Consider the following 15,815-nt stretch of genomic DNA (forward strand, 5'->3'; position numbering starts at 1 on the left):
TAGTGCTTCATGGATATATTAATTTTTAGTCTATACCCTTATATTGTGGTTTTCATATGATGAATGGTTGATCTCTAGTGCTGTACTATAGCATTTCTTTTCTGTGTACACTATGAGAGAAGAGAACACTAACCACAAAGAATGGACAGCACACAGAGGGGGAGTGAAAGGGAAATGTGAGCAGATGGACACAGAGGGTATAGCCTTGCATTTAATATGTATCTGTCCCTAGTGATACAAAGCATCTAAAATGAATTCAATGGGGGCCCCTACCGCTGCATTTCCCCCGGTGGGCCCTTCATGTCCCAGTCCGACACTGATGGAGGGCACAGTGTGATCATAAGGCATGGCGATGATGAAGGGGCACATTATTGTAATATTGGAGCTGGAGGAAGGCCTAATTATTAATCGTGGATGGTATTGATTTAATGCCAGGGTTGTTTGGAATTATCTAAATGTAGCTATTTTTTTCCAAATAGGGCCCCCAGCATTCCAGGATCCAGACAAGCCGCAACTAAAGAAACATGCAGCAACAGGTGGTGAAAGTGAGAAGAACAGGTAGGAGAGAGCAGGACAGTATGTGAAATGTTGTGATTCTAGTAGGGACAATGTCAATTTTTGGTGAGTGTTGTGCCCAATGTAAGGTGGAGGCCAAGACTGAACTCTTTGTGTACACACTGCGTTTTTTTTATACTACATTTTGGTGCTAGATGTCCTGAAAGTCAGGAGTGCTTGGACATATGTGATGCTCAGGCGAATAGAGACCCTAGTGATTTTTATGTGTTAGCCATGCCCCAATGTCGCATTTGCCACGCCCCCAAATGCATGACCACACCCAAATTTTTTACCATGCTCAACTATGAGGGGGGGCCCCATGAATTTATTGTACCGGGGCCCTGAATTCCTCTTCGCAGCCCTGATCATGTATAATAAGAGTCCTTGAAGTTTAAAAATATAAAAACAAAAAACAAAACACCAGACCCTGAAAGATAAGTATTTTACCAGTCTGCGCCAACCTTTTTTTAACCTGCAATGTTAAGATGGATTTTTTTGCCCGAGACCCATCCTTCTGTAGAACAAACCCTGCGTGGCACTTTAATTATTTTCCTAGCATACAGAGAGCAAAATTCGATCACTATTCCAGTTTGTACTTAGATTTTTTGTCAATAGAAAGTACGCCGGGGAATAATTAGAGGAACGCTGCTACAATAAACATGTATAGCTCTGTGAATGAAAACACAAACATAAAAGCATTGTGTTGTAATCCTAAAACCCGACAAAACTCAATGTTGAAAGCAGTCTGCCATGAACAATCTCAGCCACTGCCACTTCCGGCGCCGCAGGAAACACACACGCTGCTCACACAGTCTGCAGCCTCTGCCCGCCATCGTCATACAGGAAGCCACGCCTTTACCGTCAGGAACTTTACATTGTGCTTCCAGTGCAACTTTTAGGCTCAGGCTTGTCATTAGCTAGTGAGCTGGGCGAAGGCAGTCGTAGCTGGCCGGACAGTAAAGGTGGAGAGTTGCGGCTTGTGTTCCTGCTGCAGAAAGGGTAGGGGTTGTCTCTGTAGTGAAATAGCCGGCTGTCTGTGTTTATAAGAAACGTCTATTACAAGGGCCCTTAACCATAGATCTTCAGTATAGGTTGTGCAGTGTTATCGATGGATGTAAATGTCGCAGCCAATACCAAAATTGACGTAAAGCGAATGCGCGGCAGAAAGTGTATGCTAATCACACAATCATAGGCACAAACCAATGGTTTCCCGGTCGTTGCTCCATAACCTGAACCGATCATTTATAAGCCGTAGCTGCTGCTAGGTGGACTTAGACAAATATGCCTTCATTTTCACTCCATGTTGGTGCAGCTGATGGATAGTGATATAATGATGTAAAAACAAAAACTTTGCTTTCAGCTAGCTTAGGAGTTAACAGTTTTGTTTCCCTACATGAATAGCTGCCAACTGTATATCTAATTTGTAAATAGAAAGGTTTTTCCTTGGAAAGGTCCAATAGTAAATAAAATGTTACACTTATCTGCTTTGTTTTGTCTCTGGCCTCAGTTAGTTAATATTTGTTACAAATGAATAGTTAAAATGCAAAAATGAAATGTTTAGTAAACCTTTCATGCATGGTGATTATAGTGCACAAATGTGTGCTTAGTATCCTTACATACACATTCCCACCAGCTGAATGTCCATGGAAACTATTAAAATGTCAGCAGATGTGTATGGTCCTCAGATGGTTATTTTTTTTTTCTTTTTAGCACACACGTACGCACCACTTATGTCTGTAAGGTTAACATGTATCGTATAATGTATACCTCTAATTGTTCAACAAATATACACCATCTGATTTTATTTGTATTTATATTTTTCTCAGTCATCCAATCTGGGGTACACTGCTACCATGGGGTTGTATGAGGGGCACTCAGAATAAGCACTTAAATAGTTAACTAACTGCTGCTGACCTCTCCTCTGCAACTCCGACTAGCGTCAGTTTAATTTAAGTGCCCAAGGATTTGGGCTGTTATTTTTGTTCTTTTCTTTTGTTTTTAGTTTATATGGTAAGTGTAGATGGATACAGGTATGCAGGTTACCTGTTATCTGTTAGGTCAGCGGTCTGGACAGACAGATGAAGAAACCTTTTGTCCTCAACTGCCCATACAGACAAGCTTGGGGTTTGTTATTAGGGTGACAGCAATGCCTCACTGCGGTGCTGTCACCGGTGCTACTCTGGGACCGGTGCTGCCGATAGGCAGAGAGCGCACGATCAGGAGGAAGCCGGACATGTTGGGAGATACCATGTTCCACGCTGAGGGGGAGCGGGACCAGTCCACAGCAGTGCTTGACTAGGTCAGACTGCAGAAACGCTGGGCACGTTTCTGTTTGTTGCTGGACCGCTAGCGGAAGACACGTAAGGTGTGTACCGCGCTGCTGTCGGCTGTCAGTGAGAATCTGGGAGGAGGGGGTAGTGGAGGCTTCCCCCCTGCCTGTTGTTATATCCCAGGAGCGCAATAGTTTCCTGAGATTGCGGAGGAGGTCAGGTGTTCTCGAGATGCTTTGTGAGGAGAAAAGTGTGCTGTCGCTGATTCTTTCCTTTCCCTGGGACCCAGCTAAGTGTCTATTTCTTAGTTTGTTATTTGTGTATCACTCGCAATTTACTTGTTTAGTGTATTTTCCCCGTCAGGGGAGTTAAATTTAAGATACATATCTTTAGAGGGCTAGTCTGTCCTGGTATTTTTTTTCAGTTGTCTCTAAATAATAAAAAAAAAAAAGACATGTTTTAAGGGAGAGAGTTAATACATAGTGATACTTAATTTATTGCTGGACATGGTTTTTTGTGGTTGAGGTCCTAGCAAAACCGCGCTCCTGTTTCTGCTCATCCTGTGTGTGTGGTGTGCTTGCTGCTAAGTTTTGGTGTATTCCTTTTTTTCTGATAATTATCATATCAGATAAGGGTAAATCTGCCAGTGTCAAAATTTATGTCTGTTCAAAATGTTCTGCTAAACTTCCGATGGGACAGACGGACTGGGATGTGCTCTGTGTGCAGTGTGTAGCCGGGACGAGCGGGCGCAAGGGGTGTCCTCGATGTCTGCGGGGGAGCCGGCTTGGTCGTCTTCACTGGCCCAATTGGTCTCTTCACTCGCACAGCTCATTGCCCGACCGACAGAGGGACAGGCAGCCCCTGTTCTCCCTGCCGCCTGTTCCGTTTAATTAATCAGAAGGGGTTGCTAACCCAGATTCAGCGATTAACATGGGGGCGCCTTCACAGGGGCTTTTCCCATCCCCTCAGACCTCCCAGGGAAAGCCGGCTTGGTCTTCCTTGGGGAGAAGGTTAGACTGTTTAAATCGCTTTCTGGATTCCCCTGGGCTGCTTCCCCCTAGGGCCTGCTTGGCCCTAGGGGGAAGCGGCTCTGTTTTCAGCCACCGACTCAGAGGGGTCCTCCGAGGAAGAAGGGGAGCTAGTAGAGGATTCTGACTCCACCCAGTGGGGTCAGTGGGAGGTGAATGCCAGAAGCCAAGGGTGCAGGACCTGGTGTTAGCAGTACACCAGACTTTGGACTTGGTGGAATAAGAGGAGCAGTTCAGTTCAGGGTCTTTTAAACGAAAAAAGCCAAAGACTATGTTTTCCTTCCTCTTCAGAACTGTCTGAGATTGCGGAGTCTGCATGGAAAGCTCCGGACCGGAGATTTTCCTTCCCTCGCAAATTCCTTCACCTTTATCCACTGCAGGACCAGGATGCTTCGCGATGGGAGCAGATTTCCAAGGTGGATACGTCGGTAACTAGGTTGGCCCGTCATACCACATTGCAGGACCCCACAGATAGGAAGACAGAGTTTCCATAAAAACACGTTTTTGGCAGAGGTCGCTTTGTTCCGGCCCATATTCTCATCTGCGTGTGTTGCCAGAGCCATGGAAACCTGGGCTGACCAATTGGCAGCAGGTTTGCAGGATTCTGATCTCCTTCCATTAGCTCTCCATTTGAAGGAAGCCTCGGGCTATCTTTATGAAGCGGCCCAGAATGCGACTTCGGTGGCTTCCTCTATGTTGGCCGCGGCTAGAAGGGCCCTTTTGACTGCGTTTTTGGGATGCAGACGCAGAATCAAAGAAGTTTGTGGAGGTCTTGCCTTACTCTGGGTCGGTCTTATTTGGTCCAGAACTGGACGCTATGATTTCCCAGTCCACTGGTGGAAAGAGTAATTATTTGCCGGTGAATGCTCCTAAGGCTAGACCACTTAGGTTCAGTTCCTTTCGCAGTCCTTTCGGGGCCACACCTCTGGCAAGGGTCCGGCGTCGGCGAGAGGTGGACCTTTTTCATCCTGAGGACAGTCTCACAGGAGAAGGGGTTCCTTTCTCAGGAGGCGCTCCTCTTCCAAGAACTCAGATAAGGCCCCAGCATGATGGGAAAATTCCTCTCCTCGGGGCTGCCAGGGGTGGGGGACCGTATGCAACTCCTCAGAGACCAGTGGCCGGTGTCTTCACGAGACAGCTGGATTGTGGGGATCAATTCTTTTCTTTCAGCCAGAGCCATTTGCCAAGTGCCCGATTCCCAGAAGGTTCGGGGATTTTATTCAAATCTATTCCTGGTCCCAAAGCAGAATGGGTCATTTCAACCAATACTAAACCTCAAGGGACTCAATCCGCATTTGCGAGTGGACAAGTTCCGGATGGAATCGGTCCGCTCAGTCATCGATGGACTGGAACCCCTGGAGTTTTTTAGCGTCGCTAGACCTCAAAGACGTTTATTTCCGTGTTCCCATCTGGGAGGGACGTCAGTCTCTCCTGGGGCTCACGATAGAGAGGGACCATTTTCAGTTCAGGGCGCTTCCTTTTGGTCTGTCAACAGCGCCCTGTGTGTTCACAAACATCATGGCTGCGGGCCATGGGTGTGAACATAATTCCTTATTTGGATGATCTTATCAAAGATCCTACGAGGAGCGTACTGGATCAACAACATCTTTTGCTGACCCTTCAGATTGTGGAACAACACAGGTGGGTGATTAATTACCCAAAGTCCCAGTTGGTGCCGCCCCAGAGGATGGTGTTCTTGGGTCATCTCATGGACACCAGTCTACAGAAAGTTTTCCTTCCGGAACACAAGGTTTCTGCAATCAAGACATTGATGCATAACCTTATCCGGTCTCCTTGACCCTCCATGTTGATGGGCATGAAGCTCTTGGGTCAGATGGTCGCGTCTTTCGAGACCCTTTCTTACAGCCGGTTTCGTTCACAGGTTTTTCAGTGGGACTTCTTATGCCAATGGTCGGGATCTCCCTTCCATCTCGAGTCCCAGTATTTTCAGTTGTCCAGGATTGCCCGTCTATAGTTTTGGTGGTGGGCAAACCTAGAGAACTTAGTGATGGGTCAGTCGTTCGTTCCATGGTCTTGGATCTTTGTGACCACAGATGCCAGTTTGAGTGGGTGGAGTACAGTGGTCCTCCATCTTTGCCTGCAGGGTCTGTGGTCAAACAGGAAGGGCTTCCTTCCGATAAATGTTCTCTAATTAAAGGTGGTCCTCCTGGCTCTTCAGGGGGCCGGTCTCTTCTCAGAGGAATGCTGCCCAGAATTCATTTGGACAACGCCACAGCAGTGGCCTACGTAAACCGCAAAGGTGGGACAAGAAGCGCCATGGCAGTGGCGAACCAGATCTTGTCTCGGGCGGAAAGGTTTGTTCCAGCCATATACGCGGTGTTCATTCCGGGGGTGGACACCTGGGAGGCAGATTATTTGAGCTGGTAAGCGATCCTCATAGATGGGGCCTCTAGTCACAATTGCCGTGTACAAAGGATTAGTCCAGGGACCCTTTGGCAGTGGATGTAATGACCATGCATTGGGATTTCCAACTGGGGTACTTCCTGCCATTCCCATGATTCAGCGAGTACTTCGTCGGGTGGCTCTGGGGGGCCTTCCAGTTATTCTAGTTGTGCCAAACTGCCCCAGGAGGATTTGGTACGCCAGCAATCTTCTGCTCGCAGACTGACCGGGTTGGCCTCTTCCTCTCAGGCTCGATTTACTGGAGCAGGGACACTTTCATCATCCTCACTTATTTCGGTTGGCTTTAACGGCATGGATGTTGAGGCCGACATTTGGCGGGGCAAGGGGTTCTCTTCCGATGTCGTGCAGACCTTGATGAAGGCCAGGAAGCCGTCCTCGGCACGCATTTACCGTAGGATGTGGCTGGCTTATGTTAAGTAGTGTGAGGTTCATTCTTGTCAGTCGACTTTTTTCTGTTTGTCTTGTTTATTGGAGTTTCTCCAAGATGGTTTGGATGTTCGGCTTCGTCTCGGTTCCCTTAGGGTTCAAGTCTTGGCGTTATCTGTACTCTTCCAACGCCGTCTGGCTATTCTTCCTGAAGTACAAACCTTTTTCCAGGCAGTGTTGCGCATTCAGCCTCCTTACATTCCGCCGATGGCGCCCTGGGGATCTCAATTTGGCCCTGGGTTTTCTCAAGAAGCCTTATTTCGAACCTTTACATTCGGCTGAACTCAGATTTTTGACTTGGAAGGTAGTTTTCTTGTTAGCTATCATTTCGGCACGCAGGGTGTGAGAATTAGGGGCCTTATCGTGTAGGGCTCAGTACTTGATTTTTCATGAGGACAGGTCAGTCTTGAGGACGGTGCCTTATTTTCTTCCTAAGGTTGTGTCTGGTTTCCATGTGAACCAGGATATAGTGGTCTCTGCTTTCTGCGAGGGTTCATCATTGGATGTGGTGCGTGCTATACGCACTTATGTGGATCGGTCCTCTACTTACCGTAAGACTCTTTGTTTTGTATGACTCCCATAAGAGGGGTTGGCCGGCAATCCATTGCCAGTTGGATTATATCTACGATTTGGCAGGCTTATGTGAGTTCTAGCAGGCCCGTGCCAGAGAGGCTCACAGCTCCTCTAGTGAGCTCAGGGCGATTGTTCATTAGTGCATTGTCCCCCAGATTGGCTGACTGAGAAAAGAAGATTTTGGTACTAATGTCAAAACTCTTTCTCTGAATCCATCTGGGGGATGCTGCGTTCCCTCCCTTTTTACTCTTCTGCTGGATGTTTGTTTGGATCCTTCCTTGGGGCTTTTGTATTATACTGAAGCTAGCAGGGGTTGCAGAGGGGAGGAGTCAGCAGCAGTTGGTTAACTATTTAAGTGCCAACTCTGAGTGCCCCTCATACAACCCCATGGTAGCAGTGTCCCCCAGATGGATTCGAAGAAAGAGATTTGACGTAAGTACCAAAATCTTTTTTCACTGGTCCAGTAAATCATTAGCAGTAAATGTCACAAGTATGTTTGCAAGTGCATATTGTGAAAAACTGGTTTAGATTGTTAAAGTTCTAACTTCACACTAATGTTAAGAAATTTAAATATTACCTAGCCATTTCTGAAATCTTATAGAACATATTCAGAAATACATTCCTATTGATGAGAATTTCATGTATATAGCTGGATTTACTATTGTCTCAAAAATATAATATGCCTTATTACTTAACATATATATATATATATATATATATATATATATATATATATATATATATATATATTTTTTTTTATGGCCTATATTAAAAAAACAAAACTAATAGTTTGCACATGAGTCTATACAATGCTTGTAGTCCGTGCATATGGCTTGTGAAGAAGTAATCTTGGTAAGCTTTCTGGAAGTAAACACTTAAAAATTAAAAAAAAAAAAAAAAAAAAAATGAGCAAAGATTGTATAAGGGCTAACATAGACATAGACAACAGAAAGGAAGCTTAAGAAAGTGATAACTTGATTCTTGAGGGGCTGGGGGGTTCTATTTACTGCGAGGTACGCGATGGTCTCTGTAACAGTCTGCAGAGACGCATTGTGTCAGAGTTTTTACTAAAATCTCCTCCAATCATTTTCCCTTGCGTCCCTAATTGACCATGTATTTGCAAATAATAAAAAAAATACCCACCCAGTCACTATTAAGTATTGCAGCTATGTTCCTCAATAGGGATTTTTTTTTTCTAACATATATATTTTTATTATGAACTAAAATACTAATAGAGCATTTCGCTAGTATAAGTGGGGTATTCAATTGTTCCTCCGGGCGCCGCCGGAAACAGCGCGTTAAAACTATTACCATTTATACGGTAATTACTCACTGAATTTCATCTCGCAGGTCCCTGAGCTGCGAGATGAAATTCAGCGAGTAAACTACCGCATTAACGGTTTTTATGCGCAAGTTTACCGTATAAACGGTAATAGTTTTAACTCGCTCGTTCCGGCGGCGCCCGGTGGAACAATTGAATACCCCCCATAGAATGCCTAGTACTCACATGTTATAATGTAGTAAACAAGCATAGCAGAGTAGAGGACAATTTTTTTTTTGGTGGTATGTTCTGTCTGATAGGGGAGTTGAGATAGTCCCCTGTATAGTGTAGCTTTTATGTATGTTGAGAGGTGGAAATAAGCTTCTCTAGAGAGCACCTTTTATTTGATCTAGTCTCAATGGAGGTCCAGCAAAGAAAACTAGACTACTATTTACTGGTTGAAGTGCAGATAATTTAATATGATTTCTATTTTTAGCTGTTTGTAAACTCTGTCCACCATCTAGTGAGCTCAGGGCAATTGGTCATTAGTGCATTGTCAAGCCTGTGTGAATCCTGAATAAAGGCTGCAGCTGTTAAGGAGACAAGCTGACTGATTGGTGGCATCTTCAATTGTAAAACTTTGAACAGACCGTTAAAACTGTACATCTTTTCATGAAAATAATACCTTACAATCAGAATATTTTTTACAAGGTTTGAAATGCAAATTATATAATTAAAGGTGATTATGTAATTGTTATATGCACCAGCCTTAAACTAATATTTTAAGTGTGATTTCACTATTTAAAATGAATCTATAATCTCAAGATCTGCAAGAATTCGCATGATTTTTTTATAGAGTAAAATCACCATTAAAAAAATCCAGGGTTTTAACAAGCTTTTAATGGTGATTGGCATACTGTGCAATATGGACCATAGTCCTTTGACCTTTTGATTAACTGCTCCAATAATAAAACGTCTGTATCTATGGCTATTGCTTGCTGACCTAATTTAATTATGATTCATGTTGTTATACAAAGAGTTACAGGCAACAGTCAAGTCCAGACAAGAAACATAATTCCAGAATCCAGAGAGAATGACCCAACACCACACCACACCAGTTTTTCAAGTTCAGAGAGAGAGGACAGTTAAAAGAAGTAACTTAACACTGTAAAAGCAACACCGTTTAATAACCTCTTTTGACCATGATTTGTGTCAACAGTGGCACCAATAGACTGGTTGAAAATGCACATTCGTTCAGAAACTGTAGCTGGTAATAAGACTATCATGGTAGCAGTAGAGCAATTGCTAACAGCTGCAGCAGTATCGGCTTCAGTAGAAAGAATATTTTCCACACTTGGTTTGGTGCAGTCAAAACTCAGAAACCGCATGGGTACTAACAAGGCTGCAAAACTTGCGTTTCTTTTAAGGCGTTCAATAAATCTAATGTGTAGGCTCATTCAGATTTACAAATCAGGCAAGGCAATTGCTAAGTATTGTAACTTACAACATAATTGCTGTTTTTTTCCTTTTGCAGATTGTGTTGTGATTTGTGTGTAGTTTGCTGTGCCATACCATGATTGGTGATACTGTCAAGTCATTTAAATTGTATATATTAAAGATATAGTATGTTAAAAGAACTTTGTATTATTGTTTCTCTTACATCCATCTGGGGGACCCTGCTTAACCATGGGGTTGAGTCGGGGGGAGGAATCTGGCACCCAAAGAGTTAACTTTTTTCAGCTGACAGCATATCACCCCCGCCAATTCCCCACATACCTCAGTTTGAATTGGGTGCCCTTGGAAGAAGGTCGCACCTGAAGAGCTCCAAGAGAGACAGTGAACAGGGTTCACTGGTAATAGGTTTTTCCTTTTCTTTTGAAAGTTTTTTTCTTTTGATAGCAGCGAGAGGCTCCGTGTACAACAGAGCTTACTCGTGGGAGAAGCGCCTGTCAGGGGGGCGGCCCCGCTGACAGAGCAGGTGAAACGCTTCTCACAGCGGGAAGCAGTCTGCAAGAGACTCTCCCCGCTGATGCAGGACGGGCGCTGCCATTAGGCAGAAAGCGCCTTTACTGCTGAGGTTCCCCGGAAGCCAGCTGGAGTATACCAAGTTCCTCCTCCTATGGGATGGCAGTGAATTCTTGAGGATGGCGCGCTAATGATAGCGCTAGCGGGGAACACATTCTAACAGGTTTTCCCCTAAGATACAGAAAGGGCAAAACGCTGTTAAAGAAAATAACACAGAAGGAGAGCCAGTGGAAGGGGAATGTGTTTGAGGAACACCGCTCCCCCCCCCCCCTGCTGAGTGAGCGCGTGGAAGATCCCTTTTGGCGCCAAGGTTCAAAAGGAGGACAGTTGCAGCAGTCATTTGAAGAGAAGTGCACTGTTGACACATATCTTCCCCGCTGAGTATCACTTTTATTTCTTCTGTGTGTATGTGTGTGCATGTGTAGACATGTATATTATAAGACAATGATGTGTCGAGAGAACTGTTGTTTATAAGAAAACTATAAAGCTCTCCAAGCCTGTCTTATTTAAATCAGAAATACTATGATATGTTAAATAACCTAATCTGTATTTCCTTATAATTTGGAGAAGTGTTTGTGAATTTTGAAACGTGATTTAGTTTTTAGCTTATCTTGTGATGGCAGATAATAGCAAAACAACACGTACCAAACATAATGTCTGTTCAAAGTGTAATGTTAAATTAACAAGTGAACGGCTGGATCAGGTGGGGGCTCTGTGCGGCCTGCACTGTGGCTCCTCTGAAACAGCCTATAGACACCTCCACCATAACGGTAGATCCTCCTGAGTGGGCGGCTGCCTTAACACCGGGAGTTAATACCCTTGTAAATCTGTTATCTAAACCAGTTGAGATCCCATCTACATCTGTGGCTTCTCAGGGTATAACAGTAAGAATGACAGATGAGTCATTTTCCCCAGGGGTCGGTTTAAATCCCTCCCCAACCCTCCCAAGGGTTTCCCAGATAGGAGAGGTGGGTTGGTCAGCGGTGGCTAAAGGCCTGGACTGTTACCCATCTACTGGAGAACCCCAAAAACAAACGTAGTGTTAAAAGACGTAGACCAGCTAAAGCGCCGTGGTCAGTGTCAGACTCTGAGAGTTTCTCAGAGGAGGAGGGGGAATTGTTGGACGATTCAGATGTGTCCATTATAGAGTCAGAAGTAAACTAGGCACCAGGGTATGGACGATCTGGTAAAAGCAGTTCGTCAGACCCTGGGGTTTGTTGAAGTAGAGGAGACGAAGTCCTTGGACCGCTCTCTCTTTAAGAAAGCTTCTAAGCAGGTGTTCAGGTTCCCTCCCTCAGCTGAGTTGAGGGATATTGTGGAGGCCTCTTGGAAATATCCAGATAAGAGGTTCTCTATATCAAAGAAGTTTGGCGTGTTGTATCCCCTTCAGGAGGAGGATATGACCTGTTGGGAACAGGTGGCGAAGGTGGATGCACCTCTGGCGAGATTGGTTCGTCAGACTACACTACCTGTACCCGGGTCAGCGGCCTTACAGGACGCGTCTGACAAAAAATTAGAATCCCTTCTGAAGTCTGTCTTCTTGGCCGCCGGTACTAGCCTCAGGCCAGCATTGTCCTCTACCTGGGTAGCTAGGGCTATGGAAGCCTGGGCAGGGCAGTTAGAGTCTGCCTTGCAGGATTCAGATTTACTGCCTCTGGCCATGCAGCTAAGGGAGGCAACAGGCTATGTATATGAAGCGGCCCATAATTCGGCCTCCATAGCTTCGTCTATTTCAGCTACAGCTGTAGTAGCTAGAAGGGCGTTATGGTTAAGGGCTTGGAATGCGGATTCACAGTCTAAACGATCATTAGAATCCATCCCGTATACGGGTGGGATGCTATTCGGTCCAGAATTAGACTCTTGGATTTTACAGGCTTCAGGGGGCTAGAAGACATCCTTGCCTGTAAATACTCCAAGACCTAGGGCTAGGCCTAGGTTTAGTTCTTTCAGACAGCCTTTTTACGGGGGCGGGTCTGGCAGAAGCCAGACTACCAATCCAGGGGCCGTGGAATCCAGGAGACACTCCCGTAGAGGAAGGTCATTCTTTGCCCCTGCGGCGCGGAGAGCTTCTTCCGCCAAGCTGCCGGATAGTCCAGCAGCATGACTACAACCCGCCTCTGGTTACAGAGGGTGGGGTGGGAGGACGGCTGCTTGGGTTTGCCCAGCAGTAGACAAAGTCCTCGGTAGACGAGTAGGTCCAGAATATCGTGATAGAATTCATGGGGCCAGCTCATCTCAGGTTTTGGTTACCTCGCTGGCTTCTGTCAAATCAGATCAGGGGTGTCGATTTGCTTCGTTTAAACGAAGCTATACAGGCTTAGAATTTCCAGTGAGGGAAAAGGTTTTAGTCACACCCATTCGGGGTGCTAAGGCCAGACAGGTCGTTCAGTCTATGACCGAACTTCTGTCATGTATGAAGGGGTCACAGAGAATCCCTTGTCTAAGAATGAGTTTCCTGAGACTAGTGAGAGACTTAGTACGCAGCAGAATGTTGTCTCCACACGACAAGTTGAGGTCCTAGATGGAGTGGACAGGCAGGATCCTGTCAGACAAGAGGCTGTCAGTAGCCAGGTCTTTGAAGTTGCTGGGAAAGATGGTGACATCTTTCGCGACCTTACCCTGTGCAGGGTCCCACCCCATAAGAGCATTCCCGTGTTCGAGGTACCAGTGGAGGAGGGAAGTCTTCAGCTGGTGGTTGCTGGACAAAAACCGAACAAAAGACAGGAAGGTCCCAGAGTTCTGCGCAAGAACAAGGGATCCACTGGTAGGGGACGTCCTAGCAAGGCTTTGGGGCTGCAGGTGAAACCTGCCCCACAGGGTCCTGTGGAGAGTCAGTCCGGGGGATCGTCCAGTCTTTCTGGTACTGCCAGTAAGGCTGTGAAGAGGTCTGCTGACCCTGGGACAGTTCTTGCATCAGAGGCTGAACCAGCTGAATTTAATGGCAGAGCCTTAGAATCCAGTCTGTGGAGAGCGAGAGGTTTCTCTGGGGGTGTAATAGGCACTCTCCTGAATGCTAGGAAGCCGTTTTCAGCCAGAATTTACCACACTATCTGGCATATATATATATATATATATATGTGGTGTAAGAAGAAGTCTTACAATTCTAAAACCTTTGGTCTGGCTAGATTTCTCGCCTTCTTACAGTGTGGTTTAGAGGCGGGGCTTAAACTTGGAACCTTAAAAGTTCAGGTATCTGCTTTGTCAGTGTATTTCCACAGACGGCTGGCGGAGCTTCCGGATGTTAAGACTTTTCTACAGGGAGTGCTTCACATCCAGCCGCCCTACGTGCATCCTGCGGAGCCTTGGGATCTTAATCTGGTCCTTAGCATGTTGCAGGAGCCTCCCTTTGAACCTCTACTCTCAGCTGAGTGGCGGTTCTTGACATGGAAGACAGTCTTCCTGCTTGCTATCGCCTCGGCCAGAAGGTTCTCGGAGCTGGGAGCTTTATCCTGCAAAGAACCTTACCTGGTTTTTCATGAGGATAGAGCAGTTTTAAGGACTGTTCCGTCTTTTCTCCCTAAGGTTGTCTCAGGTTTCCATATTAATCAGGATATAGTTGTTCCAGTGTTCAGAGAGGAGCCTCAGACTCCTGGAACAAAGACAAATAAATATTTGGACGTAGTGAGGGCATTACGTATATATGTTAAGAGATCTGCAAAGATACGTAAGACAGATTCTCTATTTGTATTATTTGACTTTTCCAAGCGGGGATGGCCAGCATCTAAGCAAACTATTGCCAGATGGCTTACCCTGACTATCAGGGAGGCTTATGTCCGTATTAATCTCCCTGTGCCGAAGCGTATTGTTGCCCATTCTACCCGGTCGGTTGGGGCATCTTGGGCGGCTCGTAATGGAGCCACGGCGGACCAGCTGTGCAGGGCAGCCACCTGGTCCTCGGTCCATACCTTTACAAAATTCTACCAATTTAATATATTTGCGTCTGGGGACGCCTCCTTTGGCCGTAGTGTTCTACGTGCAAGGAGATCAGAGCGGTCCCACCCTTCAGAGGGATTGCTTTAGTAAGTCCCCATGGTTAAGCAAGGTCTCCCAGCTGGATGTAAGAGAAAACGGGATTTATACTTACGATAAATCTTTTTCTCTGAGTCCATCTGGGGGACACTCCGATCCCCCCGTCTTTTCGTTGTTTTGTCTCCACTCCCCCCTCTGTTGAGTGGTGTGTCTTGGTTGATTGGCCTATAGTCCCAGGGCTTTGATAATCAAACTGAGGTATGTGGGGAATTGGCGGGGGTGATATGCTGTCAGCTGAAAAAAGTTAACTCTTTGGGTGCCAGACTCCTCCTCCCGACTCAACCCCACGATTAAGCAGTGTCCCCCAGATGGACTCAGAGAAAAAGATTTATCGTAAGTATAAATCCCGTTTTTTACTTGGCTTACTTGATCATTTTTTTTTTTTTTTTTTAAATCCCCAAAATTACACTTTTTAAAAAAATTTGTTTTTAAATACCGTATATACTTGTGTATAAGCCGAGTTTTTCAGCATACTTTTGTATGCTGAAAAAGGGCACTCGGTTTATACACGGGTGAACTTACCTGGTGTCCGGTCCGTCGGCTATCAACTTCTGCATATGCGTTGCAACAACAGGAAGTTCGGCATTTGGAACGCAAACTTGCGTTCCAAATGCCGAACTTCCTGTTGTAGAAACGCATATGCGTTCCACTGCCGGGTAAGTGAAATCTCTCCCTCTCCCTCTCCCTCTCCCTCCATGTTCATACATTTATATCCCTACCCCTTTATTTAGGTTAGGTTGTACCCAATGATTTTATAATCATTTATGAATGTTCCTTGTCATCTAGCTAAAAATGATTTCATAGATTTAACCTATCATTTTTATTTAGGTTTTTAAATTAGCGCTCTTTTCCACCCTAGGCTTATACTCGAGTCAATAAGTTTTCCCAGTTTTATGTAGTAAAATTAGGTGCCTCGGCTTATATTCGGGTCGACTTATACTCGAGTATATACAGTATTTTTTTTTTTTCCCCACACTCTGCTATCTGCACAGCCTTGGCCACCATGATCAAGTGTCCTTGGTACAAATGCCAGCAGCAGTCTGTAATAAGCAGGTTTGAACATATTAGTTTGTAATCTGCTGCATACAACAAAGTGTACACTTTGTTTTGTGTACTTGATAACTTTCCCCTCCTCTGGTTTTGCAGGTCTATATCTTGGAAATGAGTGACAAAGGGGAGCACCTTAAGCCAGAAATGGAACTCTGTAATTCGAAGGTATATATC

General features: G+C 45.3%; 1 protein-coding gene across 2 annotated transcripts in view; it reads left to right on the forward strand.

Moving 5' to 3' along the window:
- The first annotated feature begins 1,390 nt into the window (after nucleotides 1-1,390).
- Nucleotides 1,391-15,815, forward strand: part of LOC142158670 (uncharacterized) — a 68,505-nt gene continuing 54,080 nt past the window's right edge. Inside the window, exons 1-2 of one of the 2 annotated variants that reach the window (XM_075212872.1) lie at nucleotides 1,391-1,554; nucleotides 15,738-15,806. In XM_075212872.1, the coding sequence (XP_075068973.1) occupies nucleotides 15,753-15,806 (54 nt within the window). In that variant the 5' untranslated portion in view covers nucleotides 1,391-1,554; nucleotides 15,738-15,752. The remainder of the gene's footprint in view (nucleotides 1,555-15,737; nucleotides 15,807-15,815) is intronic. The other variant, XM_075212871.1, reaches the window with a different exon arrangement.

The sequence above is a fragment of the Mixophyes fleayi genome, chromosome 5 (genome assembly GCF_038048845.1).
Source record: "Mixophyes fleayi isolate aMixFle1 chromosome 5, aMixFle1.hap1, whole genome shotgun sequence".
Lineage (NCBI taxonomy): Eukaryota > Metazoa > Chordata > Amphibia > Anura > Limnodynastidae > Mixophyes > Mixophyes fleayi.